Genomic DNA, 24126 nt, shown 5'->3' on the forward strand with positions numbered 1-24126 from the left:
TACACGGTAACATCCAACATGCGATGGTGGTTGAATGTCATTTTCTTGGAATAACCTCAATATTGACGACGGGACATGGATACTTTTACTTCCGTGCATCACGAGATTTTGGGTGTGGTAGACTGGAAGGTAGGTGGGTGGGTAGGTATGGTATGACATACAATGGATCAATCAATCAATTACTACGAGTAGGTATTCATTCAATCATTCAATCATTCAACAAAATGATAAGATCTAACCTATCCTACCCTACATACTACCAACATTCACATAAATCCTGATTAATAAGGCCTTGATTAATAAGGCCTTGATTAATAAGGCCTTGAAGTCTGATAGTCTGAAGCCTTGAAGTGAAGTTTGCTTTTCCTTACAAAATTTCAACAATTTCCTCCCTCCATCCTCCATCCTCCATCCTCAACTCTCATTGGTCAATTACGTTATAGTTTTCCTTTCGTGAAAGATGATTGATCGAAAAAATATGGATGTGGATGTTTCTGAATAATTCATCATTCATTCATGTGAACACAATCAATTTTTTATCATCTTCACATTACCTTCATTTATTGAATCTAGACCACGACGACGACCATATCATCACTTCCCTCTTTCGTGTGGTATTGGATCTTCAGACGATATCATACCTTGACTTCACTTTGGTCAATCAATATCCCACCATATCCTTCTCGTGTTATCAAGGAAATTATAAATCTCCTACCCCTCGTTGCTCAAGCTGTATTTGAACCCCAAAGATTCCGAGCCCAAGTACAAGTCCTTACGAACCAGTCTCCTAGCGATCCATACATTTCTCCTCTCACTTCACTATTTCCTTAACCACGTACCATCATATCACCATGTCCACCATGGCGACACAATCTTACCCAGAGGGTAGAGTCCTCATCATTATGACAGGAGGTACCATTTGTATGAAATCTTCACCGGAAGGCTTGGTTCCAGCAAGAGGGTTCCTCAAAGAAGGAATGGCTACTCGACCGTCATTCAACGACGGCTCAAATCCAGGTAAGAGCCTTTTTTATGTTGTGAAATTTTGTTACACAATCACAATCACACGCGCGATGAACGTACACAATTCAGAATCAAAATCTCAAGTCTCTAGTTTGATGGAGGGGTATTTCGATTGTCACATGTGAATCGACATTGACGAGCATTTCATGGTCAAATCCAAGTTGGTACACTGAATTGCAATTGATTGTCAATCAGGACATTTGAACATTCAAATTTGAAAGACCATTGAATTGTGAACCATTCAGGTCTGAAGGATCACTTGGTTGTATGGACTTGGTCAATCATTGGAAATTGCTCTCAAAGTCTAGATTTGTTCGACTTTGGCTTTATTTCCATTCTGTCGTCCATTGTGTGATGGTATGGCTCTAGACTCTTCTGGTTTCTATACCAGTACCATATAATTTCATATCGTGGAGAGCTGGACAATCTTCAATGACGTCCAATGTCTTCAATTTTGAACACCATCAAGATATTTACGCCGATATGACGAAAGTTGTGTAAGGTCGCTAGGAAGTGTTCGCTGAGTGTGACATATTTCGAAGATCTCAAGGGACTTCTTGTACACATAATCGCGTCTCCAAGTTACACCGAATGGCTTTAGTGAGTCTCTCTAAATCATCTCATTTCGGAAGATGTCAGTGGTAGTCCTTCGGTGACATCTCAATCAACTCCCATTGAATGATCTATATTAAGAAATATCACATGCATCCCATCGTCGTTCACTGCATTGCATTATCTCCGCTTTGGATACGCATTGCTTTATTCCGACAACGATAATCCACCACATACGCAATATCTTTCGGAGAATTAATTAATGACTAACTTGTACTCAGATCCTATGCCAGTTATGACCACAAACACTACAGAAGAATATTTACCCAGTTTACGTACTCCTCCAAGCACGTATTCTCGACATGTTCGTTACACCTTGTACGAATTTCCCGTCTTACTAGATTCTTCATCAATATCTTCAAATGGTTGGACACAAATAGCGACCACCATTGAAAGAAATTATCATTTGTTTGATGGTTTCGTGGTTCTTCATGGTACAGATAGTTTGGCATACACGAGTTCAGCTTTATCTTTTATGCTGTCCCATCTTGGAAAACCTGTTATTCTCACGGGATCTCAAGCTTCAATCTTTGCTCTACAATCTGATGCCGTGGATAACCTCCTTGGATCATTAATCATAGCCGGAACCTTCATGATCCCGGAAGTATGTCTCTTCTTTCATCACAATTTATTCCGTGGAAATCGCACTACCAAAGTTTCGGCTACCTCCTTTGATGCGTTTGCTTCACCAAATTGTGAACCTTTAGCAAAGGTGACTGCTTTAGGAGCCACAGTCAATTGGAATCTCGTTCGTCGTCCACGATCGATTGCTAAATTCGGAGTACAATTAAATCTTGATACTTCCCACGTAGCATGCCTTCGTATCTTCCCTGGTATCAAACCAGAAATGATCGATGCCGTCCTTCGTATTCCAAACCTCCGTGGCCTGATTCTCGAAACTTTCGGGGCTGGTAACGCACCCAGTGGAGATGATGGAAGTATGATCAAAATCATGAAAGAAGCATGTGAGAGAGGTGTAATCATAGTCAACGTATCACAATGCCACTCGGGCTCCGTCTCCCCACTGTACGCACCAGCCACCATTTTAGGCAGAGCAGGTGTAGTTTTCGGTCACGACTTAACAACTGAAGCCGCCCTCACTAAACTTTCATTCCTCCTCGCTCTTCCTGATCTTTCATACGACGATGTTACCATGCAAATGCAATGTTCCATTCGTGGAGAAATGACCGAGGAAGGTAGCACAGCTTTTTCACATCCACCAACCGAAGTCGCAGTTACAGCTCAACAACACGCTTTCACGGGATTAGGATATGCAATTGAAAAAGGTGACACGAATGCCATCATCAATATCCTCGACCATGATCGAGCTGGTCTTCTTCAAACAACCGATTACGTTGGCAATACCGCTTTACATTTGGGGGCAGTAGGTCCTTCAGTAGACTTATTAAGAGAAGTAGGTAGTGCTTCTGCTTGAGATTTTTTCTCTTCCTTTTCCTGTAGATTTCCCAGGTTTCTAATTCTTCGAATTCCTGTCCGATAATGAAAAGTTTTGATTTTCTTTTCTTCGATGGAGCAGCCTATTGCATTGACGCACGCAATGACCTTTCACTCAAATCATTTGAAGTGTTCAAATCATTTGTGATTTTTGCATTATTTGTTGATGAAGTTTGAGTCACTTCGAAGATTCAGGAGTTTTCAAAAGCACATGTACATCATTTTTTAAGACTCCAAATATCTGGAATCTTTATGTATAAGTTATGAAATGTTTCCGATATTGCAATCATTGAATGAGACAGTTAAATCTCATCTCACAGCCTGAAAACCCTTCAAATATCATGTCATTCGGTCTGCTAGTCCAGACAAATACTCGCATATCGCAATTCTCTGCTCCTCTGAGTTTCCCTCAACTCCCCCCAACTTTCCTATGAACTTTCCTATGAACTTTCCTATGAACTTTCCTATGAACTTTCCTATGAACTTTCCTATGAACTTTCCTATGAACTTTCCTATGAACTTTCCTATGAACTTTCCTATGAACTTTCCTATGAACTTTCCTATGAACTTTCCTATGAACTTTCCTACAAACTCCCCAAATCCTCACTCCTCCCCTTATTCATCATTCCATCATCTCCCATCTCAAAACCTCCTCGCCTCCTCTTTCATCTCATCAAAACCTCACCCCCAGTCCCCTTGAACTTCTCCAAAACCTGACTAAACACTTACTAACCCCAACCCACAAATAGTTACTCAAGCGCGGCGCAAGCGTACACGCCCGTAATAAAGCGGGGAATACCCCGTTATTTTTGGCGAGAAAGGCGGGGGAGAAGCAAAAGGAACATGTGAAGGTTTTGGAGGAGGCGGGGGGTCATTTGTGGGTTGAGGAGAGGGAGGAGGTTGTAGGTTGAGGTTGAGGTTGAGGGTGAGAATGGGGAGGAGGGGTGAGGGGTGAGGGGGAGGTGGCTGATGGGATGAGTGATGATAGACACGATGAGAAACGTGATGATAGATAGGTATGATGAGAGATGAGACATGAAAGAACGAAAGAATCAGAAATTGATACTGAAAATAAATATTATTATATGCACTTCAAAATACAAACACCAGACCTAATTCACATCCAATAAAACAAGACGAAATAAAACAAGACGTATACATCTGAATATCCCTCCTCCCCTCCCCCAAAAAAGAACAAATAGGTCGCTTTTTTTTACTACTTATTATTTATTCCTATCCCTATCCCTATCCCTATCCCTATTCCTTATAACTCACTTATTTTATATCTTTCATTCCTGATTCACATCTACTCTTTTATTATCTCTCCTTGAAAATCAAATGTGTTGATAAGTATATGATTATAAGTATTCAAGTATAACATAATTCAAATTCTAGTATTCTTTTCTTTTCTTTTATTTGAAAAAGAGAGAGAGTGTGTGTGTGTGTATATATATATTGGTTAATGATTATTTATTTCTTGTTCCTTGTTTGTTATTTTCTGGATTCTGGATTCTGGATTCTGGATTCTGGATTTTGGATTCTGAATTCTGGATTTTGAATTCTGGATTCTATCATCTAACATCTGGAATATTCAATAATATATAAAGATAATAATATATATTAAATAAATATATATATAATAATAATCTGCTATATATTCTGGGTTTTGAAATTGGGTTTTGATATTGAAATTGTAGATAATCTATCTCGTTTAGTTTGTATCTCGTTTGCTTTTTGAAAGGGGACGGAAGAAGTATGTGTGTAAGGAGAGGAGGGGGAAGGGATGGGAAGGGAAGGGAAGGGATGGGAAGGGAAGGGGAGATGGAAGATGGAAGGGGATATTTGGATTTATATCTATTTATTTATGAATCTTGAGTGTGGGAGATGAGGAGATGAGGAGATGGGGAGATGATGCTTGTTTGGTATGTAGGGTATAGTGTATAGTGTATAGTGTATAGTGTATAGTGTATAGTTTTTTGGTTTTTGTATGGAGAGGAGAGGAGAGGAGAGGAGAGGAGAGGAGATGTGATGTGATGTGATGTGATTGGTGTAATGGAGGTTGGAGGTTGGAGGTTGGAGGTTGGAGGTTGGAGTTTGGAGTTTGGAGTTTGGAGTTTAAGGAGGTTTGTGAAAGGTTGTAGGGACGGTAGAGAACGAGAAAAGGAGTGAGAAGAGGAATGGAGTATAGAGAGGGGAGGAGAGTGTGTAGAGAAATGTTTAACTGGATGATTAATGTAATGGGTTTTGCGGTACTAGGTAGTCTTTCTGCTTTATTAGATGTATAGGTATGGAGTTTTATTGATTATAAGAGATTGTTGAGGATTGAGGATTGAGGATTGAGGATTGAGGATCAAGGACAGGATATCAAGGACAGGATATCAAGGACCAAATGTCAAAAATCTAAACCCCAAAATACTACTCCCAGGACTAAACCCAAAATCCGGAATACTCATACTAGTCTATAATCTCGCAAACAGTGCAGCAGTGACAATAATACGTTAAGTTGTTTTTATACTTTATACACTGTCACGGAAGTCACCGTATAGTGTAACCTTACATTACTAATCCTAGTACTCCACCAGGCTCCTTTGGAATACTCATTTCCATAATTATTAATACTATTTCATTCATTTCATTTGTATGCTCTATATACCTAATTAGGTGAGTACCTCGCTTGATCAGGGTATATAAAGAAGATGTGATCCTTATGATTATATTTCAAGTCAATTTAGTTTATAATTACTTTATATATCTACCTCCTGATCAAAGTGATCATTAGACCTAGCTATTACCTCCGTGATATACACGATATTTGATGTTTGATGTTTGAGTGAATATGGAAATGGAAACGGAAATGAAAGATTGAGATTATATGTCAGTCTTGGTAGGATGGGATATTGGGATATTGGGGTTCTGGAGAAGTAGGGAGGTGGGGGTTGTGGGTTTGTGGGTTCGTGTATGTATAGAAGAATAAAGAGAAGAAGTAGAAGAAAAGGGGATGAGTTGGATGATTGTACTATTTTGGTATAGGAAGCGGGGGAGGAGGGGGGGTGGAGTGTTGCCCTGAATTGAGTTAAAAGGTAAGTAATTCGTTGGGTTTCTGTAGGTTGCGTAGGATGGTGACTTAAAAGGTTGTTGATATGATTCAAGAGTACGATTTGCTTTCATTTATATGTGGTTGTTGGTGATGTTTCTTTCGCAAGTCATCACGAGATTCTATTTTTCTCGCTAGCTGAGTTTACTTGTCTTTCACGTGCTTGGTAGGAGGAGCATCATGTATACTGTCAAGGTATGGTGATTGTCCCCCAAAAGTCTCGTGCATTTTATCTGTTTAAAAGTAAGGTTGTCTATTTTACCGTGCAAAGATATTAATGCGATAGTGGTGATTGAAGTGCGTTAGAATAACTGACCACTTGTGGATTGAGTGGCTTTGGTAGCTTGCGAGAACATGATATGACCGTCTTCAAAGATACACCATTAGCATAGATACCGAGTGCACCCTGAGTATGCTGATAGTCTCTTGAATTGATAGGATTATACTAGAGTCTAATCTAGTCTGCAACGCGTCATTCTCATTCCGTCAAGCCGCTTGTGAGAATGTCGACGGTACGAGAACGGCGTCGAAAGTTTAAGTCGTGGTCAGTTATATCGGTCTTAGATCATACTTTAGTATAGCATCTGCGATTCCTATGCTGTTGACTTTGAATGGTAGGAGATAGTGCGTGATTCGAATGGATGTTGATGTATTCATGTAAATTGTGATCAGTGTCTTCAAAATCGGTATTTCTCTACTCGCTTCCTGGAGGAGAACTGAGGCATATAGCTTTGTTGATTAGTCATCTTAGAGATCACTTCAATGCACTAGGTACAGCTTGCTTTGCTAAGACATGCTTTATCACGATTCCACGCAAGAATCAGACACCCGCCCAGTGGGGTATGGGAAGGATCGTAGCGGAAGTGAATCTGCATTAAAGGCATTAAGAAACAAACAAAGCTTCGGCTATGCTTCTCGCGAGTTCCACTTTTCTTATTCTTAGAAGCAGCCGCTACTTGATGCAGGATCATTGAGAGATCAACCTGAGAGACTTTCTCTTTAATATTCATGTGTGTTGCTTGAAAATTGAGCCTCTGCAATAATCTACCCTATATAGCTTCACGGAGCGTGATCAAAACATGCATCGAAGGAACTGCTAGGTTTGCTATCGATATTTCTGATGGCATGTTATAGATATTGCAGATATCAAAGAAACAAGCCAAAAGATCGTAGATGAAGATTTCTATACGATGTTCTTAGAAAGGCAACGGTAGCACTTGTCACACCGCTGCGCATCGCGAATATATCGAGCCACAGCCTCGAAACTAACGAGGCAGTTTCGAATAGTCTGACGAATTGGCAAATCACTCGGAAGGTAGTCTTGGAACCACTCTGCAGGTCTCCGTGTGGTGTAACCACACCGAATAAGTCCCCATAAGATCTGGGCAACAACTGATCAAGGATTATCAACTTCCTGTGGGCTGATTCGATTTTTCAAGTGCCTGGCTTTGCGTTGGAAGATAAAATGCCTATCTAATTCGATTGCCTGCGTATTCAAGCCTTCCACCATCAAACAGATTTTTAATCAACGAGGTATGCGGTCCTTTCTAACTTTTGGATGATCATTATTAACTGGCTTGTAACCTTCCGCATACAAAAATTTGCTGCTACGCCCGCAAACAAAACTTGGTAGAAGTATCTTCTTTCGTGTCCCGTTTGTGGAGGAGGTCAAAGAAATATTTACTCTCGGAATGGCCAACCAGACTTTATGAGATTTCGTAAAGCCTTTTGTCTTAACAATTGGAAAGCATCAAGAACCTGCAGGTCTGTATAGTAATTGGTAAAGTTTGTGAACATAGAATATAAATGTGTATGATAATGTTAGAGGTAAAGGTGGGAGGACATCGGTAATGTGACCGCTGATTAGTATTTCATCGCCGAATGAGGTTAGCATCAGGTGGAAATAGTGGGAGCACGATGAGTATACACCTGTTAGTCCTAGAGCATCTCTGGTAAAACGCTTGAAATCTTTGACACAAGAAGAACTCCATCTTATTTATACACGCAGGAATTTGACATAATGTCTACCTCTCGCAACTATTAGTTTTTTTGTGAGCCAGATGAAATTTGAACAGGATTCTTCCATGCCATATATCCAACATAAGCCTGGAAGCCACCCAAAGCCAGGCTCAACAACCCTAGAAAAATTGCAAGTACAACGCCAGATAGAGTCACCATCATCATGAACCTAGCGCTGCTCTTCCTTTCGAACCATCTCTCGAATCCTCTGGGAGTTGGGTTCAAGAGCTCGTTGTACAGATCTGCCAGTCGCTTGCCAAAATATTGATATTGAGCGATCTCGTTGGGTTTGCGAACCGAAACTCCATCATATCGTAATATATCACCGTCAAAGTTATATGTTGAGGTGAGAGATATTAAAAGCTCCCGAGACTTGGTTTCTGCAAGAGGAAAGAGCACTTCCTGTATGGAGTCTAACACGTCGATCACGAGTGGACGAGGCAGTGCACCGCTGAAATTTATGATTGTCAGTATCGTGGTCTGCCTATTCATTCTCATCTGGAAATACAATACACAATTCTCTTTTTTCCTTTCAATAAAATACCTCGAATACTCACATTTTTATCAGATCAGAAATGGATAAGTTTTGGGGCTGTTCTTTTGTAAGTCTTAATTGCTCCTTCAGGAAAGCAGTGTGATGAAAGATTTCGACAGTTCCAGCGTTCCGATCGAGTCTTAAATGGTTTCTTAGATCATCAGTCGGTCGGAAATTAAGCCGGGCATGCTTCTTCAGTTTTGTAGCCTGTAGATTTTTCTTGATCTCATCTATACTGGGGTGGACGACTTTTGGAAATGCATCGTTAAGGAACTGGGAAAACGTATCATTCTTATCCCAGCGGGCTTGTTGGTTTCCATATTCCAACAGAACGGAGGATTGACGAGATGCAGAGCAACTGATCATCATGACCACCCGAACGGCTAGGTTAAGAGCTCGCTCCTGATCAACCCGCGTAGGACGATCAGTAAAAAGTTTCTCCAATAAGTCTGCTTTGGGGAGTTCAGGATTGGATTTCAATTCCCTCATGATCTTAAATAGTTCTTCATACGATACTAGAGCTGGAGTCTGGTTGGAGGCTATGTTGGACGTATAATTGCATGTGGAGATCTTGAAGAATTCGAAATATGGGCCTAGGACTATTGATCTGGACCACAAGCAATCGGCGCTATTGCAAGGCTTCCCGGCTAGACAGTCTGTACATATATACCATGACCACAAAACTTCAGTGAGTTTCTGTAGATGCGCAGTAGTGACTTTTCCGAGAGGAAATCTCGATGTCATGGTAATCTGAGCCTGGAAAGTCGGACTGTATATTGATTAAATCGTTTCCCTATATTAAAGAAGTTGTGTTGCCAGTGCATACTTCCCAAGAGAATCGACGAGGTTTTTAGTGTGGGTTTTGATGGGAAGGCTGCGTGATCTCATGACTTGAGATCGCAAGCAGTGAAACCTAACATGCACGTCTTAGAGTGAGAATTTTCTAGAAGTCGGATTTATAAGTTATTTGTGGTGTGACAAACGTGCTGGAAACTTCCCAAGTAAACAGATTATTCTAACACTCAACATCCAGTCGATTTCATCTACAACATCAGCCACTTGTACCACATTTCAGCAGCCTTCATATATATCTACCCAAGTCTTCTCCACGATTCGGGTTTACTATCTCTATTGGTCTGAAACAAGCCTATCATTGATTTTATGTTCTGTGGACATTTGCTGAGAAGGTAAATTTTCCCTCGGCAATCAACGATGGGCAGTAAACAGTCTACTGCTCGCAAGGTTCCAAGCGCCATAAATGTGATCAGTTCAACACTATCACCAGCTGCAATCAACAAGCCAAAGACTGTGGTATCTGGAGGGCTTGATTCCGGGTATGCATCCCAGAGTACCAGTCCAGATATTCTGACATCACTCGCTGATTATTCCATCGCAAGCGGAGAGATCTCATGCCCTCATTTTTCGGGAAAATCAAAACAACTAAGGACTTACAAGAAGCAAATCCCTCAATTGACTCTGGAAAGGTTCTCAGATCTACGAGAGCAATATGCTGAGACTCTTAACGAGTTTACCCGAGGCTTGCCAGGTTGTTCCTCGGTCTTGATGTCATTGAAGGTCTTAGGTGAAGACGAGCAAAGTGCAGAGCCTTGGATATTTATTCAATGCGACAAAGCCATATCAAAGAAAGTAAAAGATTTCTTCAAGCAGCCCATAATCAAGATTGACTTTGAACCGCTTCAACCAGACGACCGCTCTCCCCGTCTACGAGTTCTTGTTTGCCCACTCCGCCCCAGGCCGCTAGCAAAATATCTCCGATCTTTTGCCAAATATTTAGATCCTCGGAGGCACGATGCTCAGCGAAACGATCATCAGCAACATGGTCCTCTTACAAATCGGATTTCAACCCCAATTTACAGCAGAATTGATGCAAGATTCTGCGGTAGAACTATATGCGGAATGCAAGTAATGAATGGAAGTTCTCATGAAGTACAACAGGCAACAATCAGGGGAAATATTCAGGTTGTTGATAAGAACGGAAAAAGCAAGCTCTATGGTATGACTGCAGGTCACTTTCTTTTTCCAGAATTGTATGGCAATGATGAACAAGGGACTGCAGATGATCTCAGCGACGAATCCACCGAAGAAGACTTCCAACTTGAATTGGGCTCGATAAACGACAGCCTTGGAGGAAAGACACAGCCTCTCGGGAAGGGTGCAAGAAGTGCGAGGCGCGGAAGTATATGCAAAAGCCGTATCATTGGAAACCTATCAGATCCATCCCATACTTCTTTCGGAAATGAACGAAATCTTGACTGGGCGTTGATCTCGTTTTCTCAGCCTTATTATGATCGCTTACCAAATTTATATCAAAAGAAGGAGCTATGTCAACACAAATACCTAGCGGGGATAGGGGGCGATACCTTCAGCCGTCCTGAAATTACCGTCGCCCTGCTGACAGCTCATGGGCCACAGTCGGGGCTTATGTCTAGTTCATTTTCATACATCATGCAGCCACCTGGTAAGGTTTTGATTAGAACATACCTCTTATCGTTTCCAGATTGTGAACACGGTACGCTTTACTCCTCAAAATTATCTCACAGTATCATGCTAACTAATTGCAGCTCTTCACCCTGGTGATAGTGGAGCTTGGGTGATTAACCTAACGAGTCTTGAAGTTTATGGTCATATTATTGCTTCTGATGTTTTTGGGCGCGGATATGTCGTGCCAATTGGCGACTTGCTTGATGATATAAAAACCCACCTTTCAGCCGATTCGGTAAGCCTTTATCAGCCGGAAAAGCGATATGAGCAAGATTACAAACCTTCTCCAAGCAGAAGGGCGTCAGTGCCACACGTGGAAACACGCTCTAACCTACGAAAGAGGATAAAAGCGAACCTTGGAAGGCTAGGGCCGAAAAGTCATCAATGGTGGGCCAGGGAGGGGGTTGTTAGGACTGAATCGAATATTTCGAATATTTGATCGCCTATACTAGAACGTGGCTTGGGGAGAGGCGGGGATTATAAGGGCAGTTTTGAATATCTAAAAGCTTGGTATAATTCATTAAATCGTCGATGTACTAATACACATAAAAAACTCTTTGACCAAGATCCAAAATCAAAGATGCCCGCCAACAACATCCGACTCGCTAGCTCCAAATCCCGTCCATCCATTAAAATCATCAGCGAAGGTAACAGCCATGGACAGGTATCTCTCATGTACATCTCCCCAAGTAAAAGCTGCTTCCTTCATGGCCCGTATTGCTTTCACATAATGTGGATCCGTTGACCATACACCATTGATAGCTTTATCTTCTACATATTTCCATCCCTTTGCTGGTTTTTGCTCAATATCTTCGTTTATTTCCGGTCTCATCTGCGAACAGTAGACGGCAATTGTTAATAGCCACCATTGACGTATCAAACTTATTTGGAATTTTGCTGGAACGAAGGGTAACAGGATTCGAACTGCATGGCTTGTAGTGAGGATATGTACCATGAAGAAGTCGTATGCGTGAGTGCCAGGCTTAACAGTTTGTACCAACAGATTCACGGCCGCTTCTTGGGAATCTTGGAATTGTTTATCAGGATCGGTAATACTCCAGGCGTTCCAATGCTCGAGTATAAACTCCTCATGTTCATCGAATAGTTTGGTTATATTTGAAGGAGAAGGTTCATCCAAGACACCGTCTAATCGCGAATCTGTATGTATTTTGTGAAGAATTTCTAGGGGCGAGGTTGTGCTATAGGTAGATGCTTTGGTATAAGATGGATCATCAAGATATTTGTGCATAAAATCGTAGCAGCTCGACGCTAGGGAAAGGGCTTCGATGGCCAATTCGCGACTATTCAATTCGACTGCGTAACCGAGATGAATAAGGGGGTGACCGACTAAAACATTGATTAGTACAAATACGGTACAACAGAAAATATACATACGTCCTGAAGTCAGACCATTGACGAGAGGAGCTTTCCCGCTGTAGAGGTATTCCTCTACCAAAACCTTCCAATCATAACTGTATTTTAAAGCCAATTCATCCTCAAAGAAATCAACGTACGCCCTCTGGTATACCTTCTCTCCTAAGAATTCCCTCCAATCCGCATCCGTGATTTCCCCAGGAGAATCCTGCCATTCTTCAAGATGTTTTGATTCTTCTGCGAAAACTTTTTGTAATTGATCGTAATCTGCCCCTAGAAGATACGCGGATCCTAGATGATGTGGTAAATGGTTGTGAAATCGATTGTGGTTGTAAAGAATTGAATGATTAATATGGTTCGATTTCAAGAGATGTTTCAACGTCCTTGGTCGTTTCTCTGGAGCGGTTTCAATGTCGTGAATTTCAACTGGCTGGATACTTATTGGCTGTGTTGATGACCCGACAGTAGTGTTTGCAACATATTTATAGATTCTGTTCACAATAGGAACCCAATTTATCATAGGAGCCGACATGATTGTTGTGGTGTTGAACTTTGAAGGTCCTGGGATACAAGTCAAAGTGTGGGGAAGCTTGAGCTGAAATATGGCAGAATGATCTAATTGGTGGCTGAGTAAAAGCGGTGACACGAGCTTTGTTGAGTGTGGCGCATTGCGGCATCCATGTAAGAGCGGAGCGGACAACGGCATCGGAACATCATCCGCGCCGAGTGATGAACCAACTTTATATATTTTATAGAACGCGACGCGACAAACTCAACACAATTTCAATCATGCCAGTCAATCCCATGAAGAAGACAACTTCTATCAAGCAATGCCTCCAATCAAGCCCTTGATCTATGCGGAACTTCTGTCAAATATTCGACAGGTATCTATCCTGGCGTTCTTGGACACACCATCTGATTCTTCTACAAAGGCTGAATTATTGGCCGACGGAACCATATTGAAATTGAACCATGCCGAACAGGATATTCGACTAACGCTTCCCAGTCAAGTGGTATCAAATTCACCACTACGAGAATTTCCTCTTGGTAGCATTGAATTATCATGGCGTCTTCCTTTGGCAGGAGACTTTCAAAGAGCTGATGTAGACATTTCACAAACCATTGAAGCACCATGGTCCGCAAAAGATATGGTTATTGGTAAACAAGAATTTGAATGCCGCAGGTGCTCTACAACTATCGTGGAACTAAATCGTATCAAAGAATGGAGGGATCTTCCAAGTGAAGGTTGGGCAGAAATGATGGATTTCTGGCATTGTCACAAGCCATCGGACCATGCTGACCACAGTCATGAAAACGAGAATTTGGCTTCAACAAAAGGTTATGGAGCAAACACGAAGTTCAATGCACAGCCAGGAATCGGTTTCATTGATCATTCAACCTTTCTCTTGGCGGAAACCGATTGTGAGCTTTCTCCAGATTGTAACGAGGTAAATTATAATTCTTTCTCTATCTTCATTTATAGTCCTAGTATATGTGGGTACCAAGAAGGAGACCAGGCGCTTCTCCATAGGCTGGTCACCGATACAAATACCCAATATTAAGTACTTGCTGTTGCTGTTGCTCTGCTCCGGCAGCAGTCAATGTTAATTACCCTCTTCTTCAGATTATGGGTTTCTAACTTGATTGAAGGTCTTCGAACCTTGGCATCCTCTATCACCGTATCTTCTTTGAGATTCTAGAAGTCATGGGTTCAGCACAAGTGACATTTATCTAGCGTATTCTGCATCAAGCAATGTTCAATTAGCTTATTCATTTCTAACTTCGGTTTCACACGCAGATGAAGCTTCCTATAAGATGTGAATTGTGTACCGCTACGATTGGGATTAGTGATCCTCAAAACGAAGGAATCCGACTTTTCAAATGGAGTTTGCGCATGGGAACTTGGGAGGACTCTCCATTATCCAATCTTTCGGATAAGCGTCTTGAGCCATCGATGGCCAGAATTCTTTCGGCACAATTATTGGGAATAATGAATTCATCTTGTGTTTCCCGTGTGAACATATTGCCTTTGAAAATTCCAACCGATGCTGGATTTATGAGGTGGGGATGCCTTAGTATTTGGATCTTCAATCCCTCGATCAGATATACTACTTCATACTTCTACCATCGTAGGCGGATGAGTATCTCGGACACGCCTGGTAGACCTGGAATACTGGCCATGAAAATCCTTTCGAAGCCCTTTTCTTGGGGCAAGTATCCATCGACAAATGATGAGTCCGTGGAGGAGCTAGAGTTGCCAGGAGAAGTGATACATGATCTTAAACATTACCTAGAAGTCAGTACAATGCGGTATCTCCCACCAAGTGCGAGGAAATTTCAGGAGTGGAATGTATCATTTTTGGATAGGCACGAAGCAACGACCTGAAAAGACAGAAGACTGGTATTCCTATGTATTCCAGTGCTGGAGATTATAGTTTCAAGCTATAGCTTTGTTCTGCTGGTGGAATCGGATACCACTTGTTGAAAATAAACTCGGGATCATACTTCCTCTTAATCTCTCTCAATCTCGCATAGTTCTGACCAAACATATCCTGAGTCTTTTCCGTTCCACTTCCCAAATTAGCATTCGTGAACTTTCCAGACCCTTGATTTTTAACTGCTTCCTTGACTGGCCCAATCATCCTCTTAATTTCTTCTCTCATGACCGTATGCGAAACCTGAGAGCTGTCATACTGTGCCTCCATAGTAACAGAAACCGTCTTTTCTCTCGCCGCCAATGCAGTTGCCGATGCGGGGATTGCACCAGAAACCTTGTAAGAACGCATCTCGATTATGATTCGTGAAGGTGCCAGTGCATCTCCGTGCTTGTTGTGAAAATCGTCGAATTCTTGTATTAATTTCTCCATGATTTCGACATTGAATGGATGGGGCATGAAAACGCTCGTACTTGAGAAGTTCTGATGGTTTGGCGGTTCATCTACGAGTCCTGATGGCTTGGTCGTGTTGGCAAATGGCTTCATTGATACTGCCGACATTACAGGCTGCAAATCCCACAACGGAGCGGTAAGCTTTCGTGCTTCTTCCTCGGGTCCATCATAGGATATGATACAGATGGGGTGAATGCCAGACATTGGCACAGTTGGGATCTTTGTTATCGCCAAAAAAATGCGTAACTTCCCGTCAGTTTGCTCTGTTACCTCTTGCATGGTGTCGACTAATTCCAGAAGTGCTTTCGTCTTCTCCGGCCCATATACTAAAGGACCACTAGGGAGTTTGTTAGCTTTTTCACTTATCTCACCTGCCAATTCCTCATGCACGTAGTCAAACTTACTGGCATACATCCACTTGCTTATGCACTCGATACGTAAATTCAACCACAATACCAAAGTTTGGTCCTCCTCCTCTGATACCCCAGAATAGATCTGAATTTTCATCTTTGGAACAATTTAAAACGATCCCGTTGGCAATTACAACACGGGCCGAGAGTAGATTATCAATCACGAGTCCGTATCGGCCAGTCAGAGGGCCTGAACCACCGCCTAGAGTTAGACCTGCGATTCCTATTCTGAGAGTTAGGTATGATAGGAAATAGAGGGTAGATGATGGGGGCTGGGAAAGGAAAGAAGGAAGAGAGGGGGGGGGTATACCTGTATCACTAGCTAGGCCCATGACCACTGATAATCCTTCCGCTGTACGATATTAGTCAATGGCCAGTAGTATTGATCTCCTTCGATGTATAGGTAATGACCATGTTCTATTCGAATGATTGCCCACCAATCTCCCAATCAAACTCAAACAATCAATCATTACTATTCCAATCCAACCTGTACAATCCACAGGGACTCAAGAATGGAAATCGAATAATACAGCACCACTTTACGTACCTTGAAGCGGAGTTTCCAAATCCGCAGCTCTACAACCGCCTTGTGCTGTAATTTTAAGGTTCTCCTTATCGATGCTTACTTTTCTCATTTTTCCAAGATCTAGAGCGAGAGGTTAGCAAAACTCTTATCCCTTTGTGTTTCTTTCATCCGGAAATGTGAAAAAGAAGCGATCGCTGGGGAACGGAACTAGGACATACCAATGATTACGCCATCACAGGAACTAGCGCCATAATAACTGTGTCTTCCTCCGGCGACGGTAAAATCGAGATTGTGTTTCTGGATGTAGGAAAGAGAGGCGATGATGTCGTTTTTGGAGTGGCAGAAGATTATAAGGGACTAAATGGTGAGGAGAGTTAATTTGGAGGGAATAGGGGACATAGAGATAGGAAGGATAAGTGATGATTTTATGTTGAATTCGTTTTGAATAGTATAAGGGACTCTTGGGGTTGGATTGAAGGATACAGTCTCGGTTTATCAAATGAATTGTGAGATTGAAACTTCATTCTCCATTATCAATTCAGGCACACAGCCAAAAATAATGACCAAAGTTCAATATTCCCAAAATTATTACTATGCACATTTGATTGCCGCATTTTTTCCCTCCTACTCTTTTTCACAAGCTCTTCGGAGATAAAATGTAAAGAAGCCCAATACAACTCACAGATTCCTTGATAAACGCTTTATTATATCTGTCAATCGCATTCTTGTAGTCCTCGGTCAGTTCATCATTCTCGGGCTTGAAAATAATTTCCCCTTGCAAAGATGTTTGTAGTGCTTTAATTGATGGGTGGGTAGGATGAGTCGGGGCAAGAGAATGAGATTCGGATGTCGAATCCTCAGTCGATGGAGACATTTTGAGATGGTTTATGAGCAGAACGAGATGTCTGAATGAGAGATGAGATGGTGAAAAGTACACTATGGGATATCTGGGAGAATTTATATAAGCCATGATGAAAACCGTGTAGATGCATATCTAACAATAAGCGAATGTTGGCAATCCACTATATCACGCATTTAACATCACTCCAACAGTTACACCCCAACAATTAAGTTTCGTTAGTGACTTCGTGTGCCGCGAGTTTGTGGCGTAGCTAATTGTTACAACACAAGATACAGCGGGCTAGTAGCCAACTGCATTTGTTGGTGAGTAGTGAGGTGAGATTTCTTGATAAGGGGAATTCGGAGGGAGGTCTCACTCCGGAATTTCGAGATATGCAAGATAAAGCAAGTGTGTGTGAATTAAGTCTAGTTTAGTCTATCACGATTTGTAGGGAATTGTTGGATGATGGATTCTGAATATGCCCTGAAGTTGACTTCAGCAAAGTCTTTTGAAGTACTCGAATTAGCTGATGAATGGATTTGAAATAGGGAATTTTGGTGGCTGATTATTGAAATTTGAGTGGAATTCGCACAATTTACAAACTTACCATGCATCACCAATGCCAGCTGTTCAAATTGAACTGTCACAGAATCAGATCAAGAGTTCAACGTTCACGAAGCTCAAGAGTCGACAAACAAGATATTCGCTTCAAAGGCGTGTATTGAGTCTCTCCACGCAGGGATATTTCTGATCACTTAGCTCCTCATTTGAGGGTACCCAGCTAGCACCAACGGGGAGGTGTGATCAAGGCTAGCCACCCTATAGACGAATTAGCAGTTAGCGGGAGAGGTCATACTTATCTAAAATAATGCTGTGGTGGCCTTCGGTCAACGAAGGCGAGGGAGGGTGTTCGAAAGAGGTGTATCGCTGAGGGTATGTCGCTGGTGGACAAATGTCCAAAGAAAAAAAGGAAATCGCTGGTGGACCAAAGGCCCATACAAAAGAAAAAGAGGAAAAAAGAGGAAATAAGAAAGAGTCACTGATGGGACTCGGGATCCAGGAAAAAAAAAGGTCCTGAAGTGAGAAGGGAAAGAAGAATGGCTAGAAAGGTAAGCAAAAGGCGCAAAATGTTTTTGGATTTTTGGATTTTTATATTTTTTTTGGATTTTTAATCGCAAGATTACCCAGCAGACCAGTCCGGCGTTAACAGGAATGTTCATCCGAAGGTTACGAATAGCCAATGGCCTCGTAGGTCCTTGGATGTCCCCTAGCAGGATCCCGAGACTGGTGGCCCGAGGTAAAGGCTCCCCTTCCCGTAGTCCCTGGTCCCTCCTTAGTCAGGTACCCGGCCAAGGGTCCTGAGGCTGGCACCAGGTGTTCCAGTAGGAGGATACCGCGAAATTTTATGGAAAGCAAAGAACGCCAGAACTCCAGGAAAAGAGAATACAACCACTCAAAGTAGCTATCGACCTGGTAGATCCAAGTGAATCACTCAAGGTATCGATGGACTTGGTATGTTGTATATGGATCTAGAGAATGTCTCAGAGATTGAGATCGCCTAGCCTAGCGCTCTCATCCTCCGAGTCATCCTCTAAATCCCAGGTAGGTGGATTGATGAGGCCTCCGTGTAGAATGTAAGGGAACTTGTATTTGGGATTGCTGCGGTAGATTAGCTCCCTCTGGGAGAGAGCCAATCCATAAAAGGGCTCGGGTTTCCTAAAAGAAAGGGGCGATGGGTGTTCGGGGCAGGGCAGGGGCGGGTCTCGGTATTCCCATCCCGGATATCCTGGAATGGTCTGGTGGTTTCCTGTGTTGCACCAGGGTCTCTTGCAAATGGAACAGGTCCATTCGCCTACCATCTCTATTCCAGGAGTCTGGTTGGGTTGATGCAGGATAGCATCATCGTAAGGGATCCAGGAGTCAGCTGGTTCCTCTGGGTCGAATGGACGGTATTGGTGGAAGTTTTTCCCGTAGTATTCCCTGAAGTGTACCTTCTTTTGTGCTTTTACCTTCTTGAACTTGAATGAGAGTGGGGCGGAAGGGCAAACCTTCCAATTTTCCAGTGTCCTTGGAAATCCGTGGATTTGCATGCGGTCAACGACAGTGGAGGGCCTAAGGCCGGGCCGGAGGATTCCGGTGAGAATGTGTCCGATATTTGTAGGTACCGGGGCCTGTTTGGCAAAGTCCAAGGTGAAAGAAGGATCCTCGGCTGAATAGTCAATTGAAAAAGGTGGTGAGAGGCTATACTCACCAGAAGGAACGGCATTGCTGGAGGTGGGCGCAGCGGTGGTTGAGGTTTCGACTTGTGGGGTGGCGAGTCCGACAAGTGCGAGGGTGGACTTAAATGCATTCAAGAAGAAAGACATAATAAGCTGAAGAAGAAAGGAAAAGAAAAAGAGAAGGGTTGAGAGGGAAATGCGTGGAATATGTAGGCAATGGAACGGGTAGCTTGAAAGACGTCATCACTTCACACAAGTTCGCTAGCACTCGCGACTAATTGCAATTTCGTAACACTTAGATTTACAGACGGAAATCTTATTGTTGATCCCTCATCCACCTAATATCATTGCGTATAATCAAACGACGATCAAACAATAGAAGGCCCTAGATACTCTGATCTACTTTGAATGCTAAATTTATTTGAAGTGCCAAACCACTTCGAGACTTTGGATCAATTTGAAACCCTTTAACTTTTACAGACAATGGATACTTATGATTTAATGGACTTAATTTAGACATTGAAGTATTGTGAAATGTTGGAAGGTTGCACCGATTTGAATTACTCAACACGTCTCAGATATTAACATGATGTTAGACAATAGGTTTAATTAAGATGTTGACTTCGTACAAGAAATTCACTCAGTCTGAAAGATTGAGCTCATTTGGAATATCCATCTCAATTCGGAGTTCAAAATTATTTGAAATACTGAGATTGTGTGAAAGACTCAATTTCCGTGAAGCTTTGAGCTCATCTAAGATACTTATTATTGAGCTAGCTTAAGATGTTGAGTCAATGGAAACCAAAATGACATTAGTGGGTGATTTCTGTCTATGAGGTATTGAATTGAAGCTCATGTACTTCAGTAAAGCGTTGAAGAGATCTGAAGAACTCGCAGTATTCCTACGATTGAAGGCCTTAAATTAGAATGTGCTTGACAGAGAACTAGAGCAGCGCTACAAGTACCAATTGGACCTATTAATTACTTAATGTGTATAGGTGTAGACACTAGCTTTATGCATGAGTATCTGACACTAGGTACCCTATGCGATAACCGTCACTAGCAACCTAGATAATGAAAAGGCAGTTTTAGGTAATTACCACTAATTTAGCGAGACAATGACAATGTGATATTGTTGACGATCGAAGAATAACGTCACTACTTTTCCTTCACTGACATCCAAGACTTTAATTCCGCTAAACAAATCACTAGTTCAACTGGCAGATAATGATGTCATGTACTACACTAGCGATTTTAGTGAAAGCCTTGAATACTCAAATTTCAGTTTTCGGAAAGCCATTGCATGGCAGTGGTTTTGGAATAATGAGAGTCAAGTATAGACTTAAGGATTCTATTCACTCGTGATTGACAAAGGCATATTACGAGAGTTCCTTACAAAAATAAATAAACTTATAGCTTTTTACAATTAAGGTAGAAGCTAGTAGCTGCTAAGTGCGAATGGTGTATTGACGAGTCGACAATCGTCAATCGGTACCTACAGATTGGGCGGGTGATCAGCGATAGCCTAAAGATTTGTTAGGATATACCTGGTTGTTGAAAGCTCGTAAATATGCAACAAAACTGTACGAAAGTTTGATTGGAGGGGTAGTTAAGCGAAAATCAAAAAGACGTATGAAAAGAAAAGGGATGAGAAACCAAGCGATAATTGACGGATTCACTCTAGTATTGGAACCATTTTATAGACATAACCTAGCGTATGAGGCTCCTAGACATTTGACACCTGGGCTGAGCTATGTAAATTTTGGGTTAGCGATGTGCAACAAAACGATCTCATACTGCATGATTGAAGTATTTCAGTCTGGAATCGTTCCATACTAGATTCAAATTGGTAGCCAGACTCTGCCGGGCAAATTCTACCCGAACATTATTCGGACACTTATTAGGATATACCCTGTTAAATACAATCTCAGATGTGCAACAAAGGAATCCTATGCAAATTTAGCAAATTTGATTGGAGTATCCTAGTTTTAGAAATCCCCTCCATTGGCATTTATCTCTGGTTGTAGCGATCGATGATTCGTTGAAATATCATGCACAGCCCTGACAACCTAGTCCAAGGTCTAAGTCTGACTTCCGGAGGGGACAACAGACTGCTAAGCTCTTTGATCCCTTGTTTACGAGAAACTTGTACGAAAAATCTACACAAATATCGAGGAATTATATTTCTGCGAGATGCTTGGCTGGAAGAATTCTGCAAGGCATTTCTAAAAGCATGAGGAGATGTTTCGACGGCCTTAATTCAAACACAACCTTTGGGGAAAAACTATCTGGCAAGTAGTTTGGTCAGTATTATAGAATGTCCATGTACACCAGATGAGACATGAGAGATTAGCTTCGGCAATGGGGAAAAAACTTCAAGTCGCCGGATCCGTGAATAACACCGGATTTTCCGACAGGCTGCGCCAGCTAATACGAGTTAAAGCAAGGTTTTATAAACGGAGAAATAATGAGGTAATTGGAAATGAATGTAAATCGAAAACTAAAGCATGCTCTTCGGGCGCAACTAGGATCTACCAGACGAACGCAACCAATTGAACATTTGACACTGACAGATTCTCAATGCATCCCAATTAAGAATCAACTCACAGTGCACAATATCAATGTTTACAGAAACAGCAGGGCTTCAAAATACTGATAAGTATTGACTTTGCACTTGCAAATGACAAAGCCAAATCAGTACCGTGAACACATCGCTCCATGGTAGCAACCAAGTTTGATAGCCTTACTACCCTTAGACATCAAGAATTGCTCAATCGTTCATGAGGAATGAGAATTGTTTATATTTCATGACAGAATGAGGTATGACTACTCCTACGTAGAGCGGTATCAATGAGTTTCAGCAAATCTTGCACACAAAAAGGTACTCGGGATACCTAACAGGTGTTGTTAAAGGAGACGACCGAAAATTCTCACCGCCCAAAACTGCCGCAAAATCCTTAGGCCTAGCTTACATAAACCACTTAACGCGCCCAAAATCTCGACGCGTCTCACAACTCCAGATAGGTAAATGGAAATGTTCTTTTTATTATAAGTCCATTCCCAATTCACCATCAACAATTTTCTCAGCACCACACATATCCTTCGCAAAGATGTCTGATTATGAAGATGACATGGAAATTGACGTTGCCCCCAACGCGAGTGATTCAATGATATTTGGCTCCGATGCTACGACTTCAAAGGGCAAACGGAGCGCAGCAAATTTACCTGTGGAAGCAGAAGATAGTCTTCCATGGTAAGTCGGATCAAGTTAAAGATCTGAAATCACTCTGCATACTAATATGCCACCTCAGGGTCGAAAAATACCGTCCAGATACTCTAGAAGATGTCTCCGGCCATCAAGACATTCTTGCTACTATAAACAAATTCGTCGACACAAACGTAAGCCTTCTTGCTCTAAAAATGCTTCCCCCCCTAACATTCCCTCCAGAGACTTCCCCATCTCCTCTTCTACGGCCCCCCCGGAACCGGTAAAACCTCCACCATCCTCGCCCTCGCCCGTCGCATCTACGGATCCAAAAACATGCGCCAAATGGTCCTCGAACTCAACGCCTCAGACGATCGTGGAATCGAGGTCGTGCGCGAACAAATCAAGACATTCGCCTCGACCAAACAAATCTTCGCCTCGAAATCTTCCTCCACATCACCCGGCGCATACAAATTGATTATTCTCGACGAAGCAGATGCGATGACTTCCACGGCACAGATGGCGCTGAGACGAGTGATGGAGAAATATACTGCCAATACACGATTTTGTGTGATTGCGAATTACACGCATAAATTGAGTCCGGCACTATTAAGTAGATGTACGAGATTTCGATTTAGTCCGTTGAAAGAGGCAGATATTCGAGTACTGGTTGACAAGGTGATTGCGGAGGAGAACGTGCAAATTAATGCTGAGGCTACGGACGCACTGGTTAGACTGAGTAAGGGAGATATGAGACGGGCTTTGAATGTTTTGCAAGCTTGTCATGCTAGTAGTAAGTTCTCATTCTTATTTTTGTAAAGTTCGAAGATGCTAATATGAGGCAAAGGCACTCCAATCCATATCCAAGGCACACCCAAGATCGAAGAAAAAGATATCGTTCGGGACCTCATCACCGAAACTACTATATACGATTGTATCGCCTCTCCCCATCCAGCCGACATATCCAAAATCATGAACACGATTCTCAAAACCACCGATGTTAAATCCTGTTTACAAATGATCAATGCGGTAAAATCCACACAAGGACTCGCATTAGCAGACATCATCACTGCACTCTCAGAAGAACTTACAAAACTGGATGTCCCAGCAAGCGTCATGATAACTTGGCTGCAAGGATTAGCGGAGGTCGAATATAGATTGAGTGGCGGAGGAAGCGAAGTCATACAGACGGGAGCATTGGTCGGTGTGGTAAGGGAGGGCGCGGAACTTATGAAATAATTAATGAATATCATTTGTAATATGATTTTATTGCATCATGGCTATGGAGTTTGATGATTTAGGTGGAATTCTGGGGGGTGAATAAGGTGTCTAAAATAAACTAACCTGGTGAACCTAAGGTTAACAATAATCAATGAATTTCCCCATCTGACGATTCACACTAACCTCACAGCGTGTATGGACA

The 24126-nt window shown here is 42.1% G+C and overlaps 8 protein-coding genes across 8 annotated transcripts; 4 read left to right on the forward strand and 4 right to left on the reverse strand.

The window, feature by feature from the left end:
- Positions 1-851: 851 nt before the first annotated feature.
- EAE98_000626 (uncharacterized protein) lies at positions 852-4001 on the forward strand (the record flags this gene model as incomplete). The annotated part of the gene is made up of 3 exons (XM_038948244.1): positions 852-1017; positions 1857-3049; positions 3840-4001. The coding sequence occupies 3 exons, from the start codon at positions 852-854 to the stop codon at positions 3999-4001; spliced, it is 1521 nt and encodes a 506-aa protein (XP_038815921.1).
- A 4223-nt stretch (positions 4002-8224) lies between these two features.
- Positions 8225-9482, reverse strand: EAE98_000627 (uncharacterized protein; the record flags this gene model as incomplete). The annotated part of the gene is made up of 2 exons (XM_038948245.1): positions 8225-8654; positions 8761-9482. The coding sequence occupies 2 exons, from the start codon at positions 9480-9482 to the stop codon at positions 8225-8227; spliced, it is 1152 nt and encodes a 383-aa protein (XP_038815922.1).
- A 468-nt stretch (positions 9483-9950) lies between these two features.
- EAE98_000628 (uncharacterized protein) lies at positions 9951-11570 on the forward strand (the record flags this gene model as incomplete). The annotated part of the gene is made up of 3 exons (XM_038948246.1): positions 9951-11268; positions 11321-11475; positions 11535-11570. The coding sequence occupies 3 exons, from the start codon at positions 9951-9953 to the stop codon at positions 11568-11570; spliced, it is 1509 nt and encodes a 502-aa protein (XP_038815923.1).
- Positions 11571-11814: 244 nt separating this feature from the next.
- Positions 11815-13146, reverse strand: EAE98_000629 (uncharacterized protein; the record flags this gene model as incomplete). Its single annotated transcript, XM_038948247.1, has 2 exons — positions 11815-12587; positions 12636-13146. The coding sequence occupies 2 exons, from the start codon at positions 13144-13146 to the stop codon at positions 11815-11817; spliced, it is 1284 nt and encodes a 427-aa protein (XP_038815924.1).
- Positions 13147-13444: 298 nt separating this feature from the next.
- On the forward strand, positions 13445-15000 carry EAE98_000630 (uncharacterized protein; the record flags this gene model as incomplete). The annotated part of the gene is made up of 2 exons (XM_038948248.1): positions 13445-14062; positions 14413-15000. The coding sequence occupies 2 exons, from the start codon at positions 13445-13447 to the stop codon at positions 14998-15000; spliced, it is 1206 nt and encodes a 401-aa protein (XP_038815925.1).
- Positions 15001-15043: 43 nt separating this feature from the next.
- On the reverse strand, positions 15044-17312 carry EAE98_000631 (uncharacterized protein; the record flags this gene model as incomplete). The annotated part of the gene is made up of 6 exons (XM_038948249.1): positions 15044-15839; positions 15907-16135; positions 16223-16264; positions 16460-16558; positions 16657-16795; positions 17121-17312. The coding sequence occupies 6 exons, from the start codon at positions 17310-17312 to the stop codon at positions 15044-15046; spliced, it is 1497 nt and encodes a 498-aa protein (XP_038815926.1).
- Positions 17313-18820: 1508 nt separating this feature from the next.
- Positions 18821-19645, reverse strand: EAE98_000632 (uncharacterized protein; the record flags this gene model as incomplete). Its single annotated transcript, XM_038948250.1, has 1 exon — positions 18821-19645. One exon carries the CDS (start codon positions 19643-19645, stop codon positions 18821-18823), a length of 825 nt encoding a protein of 274 aa, XP_038815927.1.
- Positions 19646-22608: 2963 nt separating this feature from the next.
- EAE98_000633 (uncharacterized protein) lies at positions 22609-24076 on the forward strand (the record flags this gene model as incomplete). The annotated part of the gene is made up of 4 exons (XM_038948251.1): positions 22609-22751; positions 22810-22897; positions 22947-23496; positions 23551-24076. The coding sequence occupies 4 exons, from the start codon at positions 22609-22611 to the stop codon at positions 23940-23942; spliced, it is 1173 nt and encodes a 390-aa protein (XP_038815928.1). The 3' UTR covers positions 23943-24076.
- Positions 24077-24126: the final 50 nt, after the last annotated feature.

The sequence above is a fragment of the Botrytis deweyae genome, assembly GCF_014898535.1.
Source record: "Botrytis deweyae strain B1 chromosome Unknown BDEW_001, whole genome shotgun sequence".
NCBI lineage: Eukaryota > Fungi > Ascomycota > Leotiomycetes > Helotiales > Sclerotiniaceae > Botrytis > Botrytis deweyae.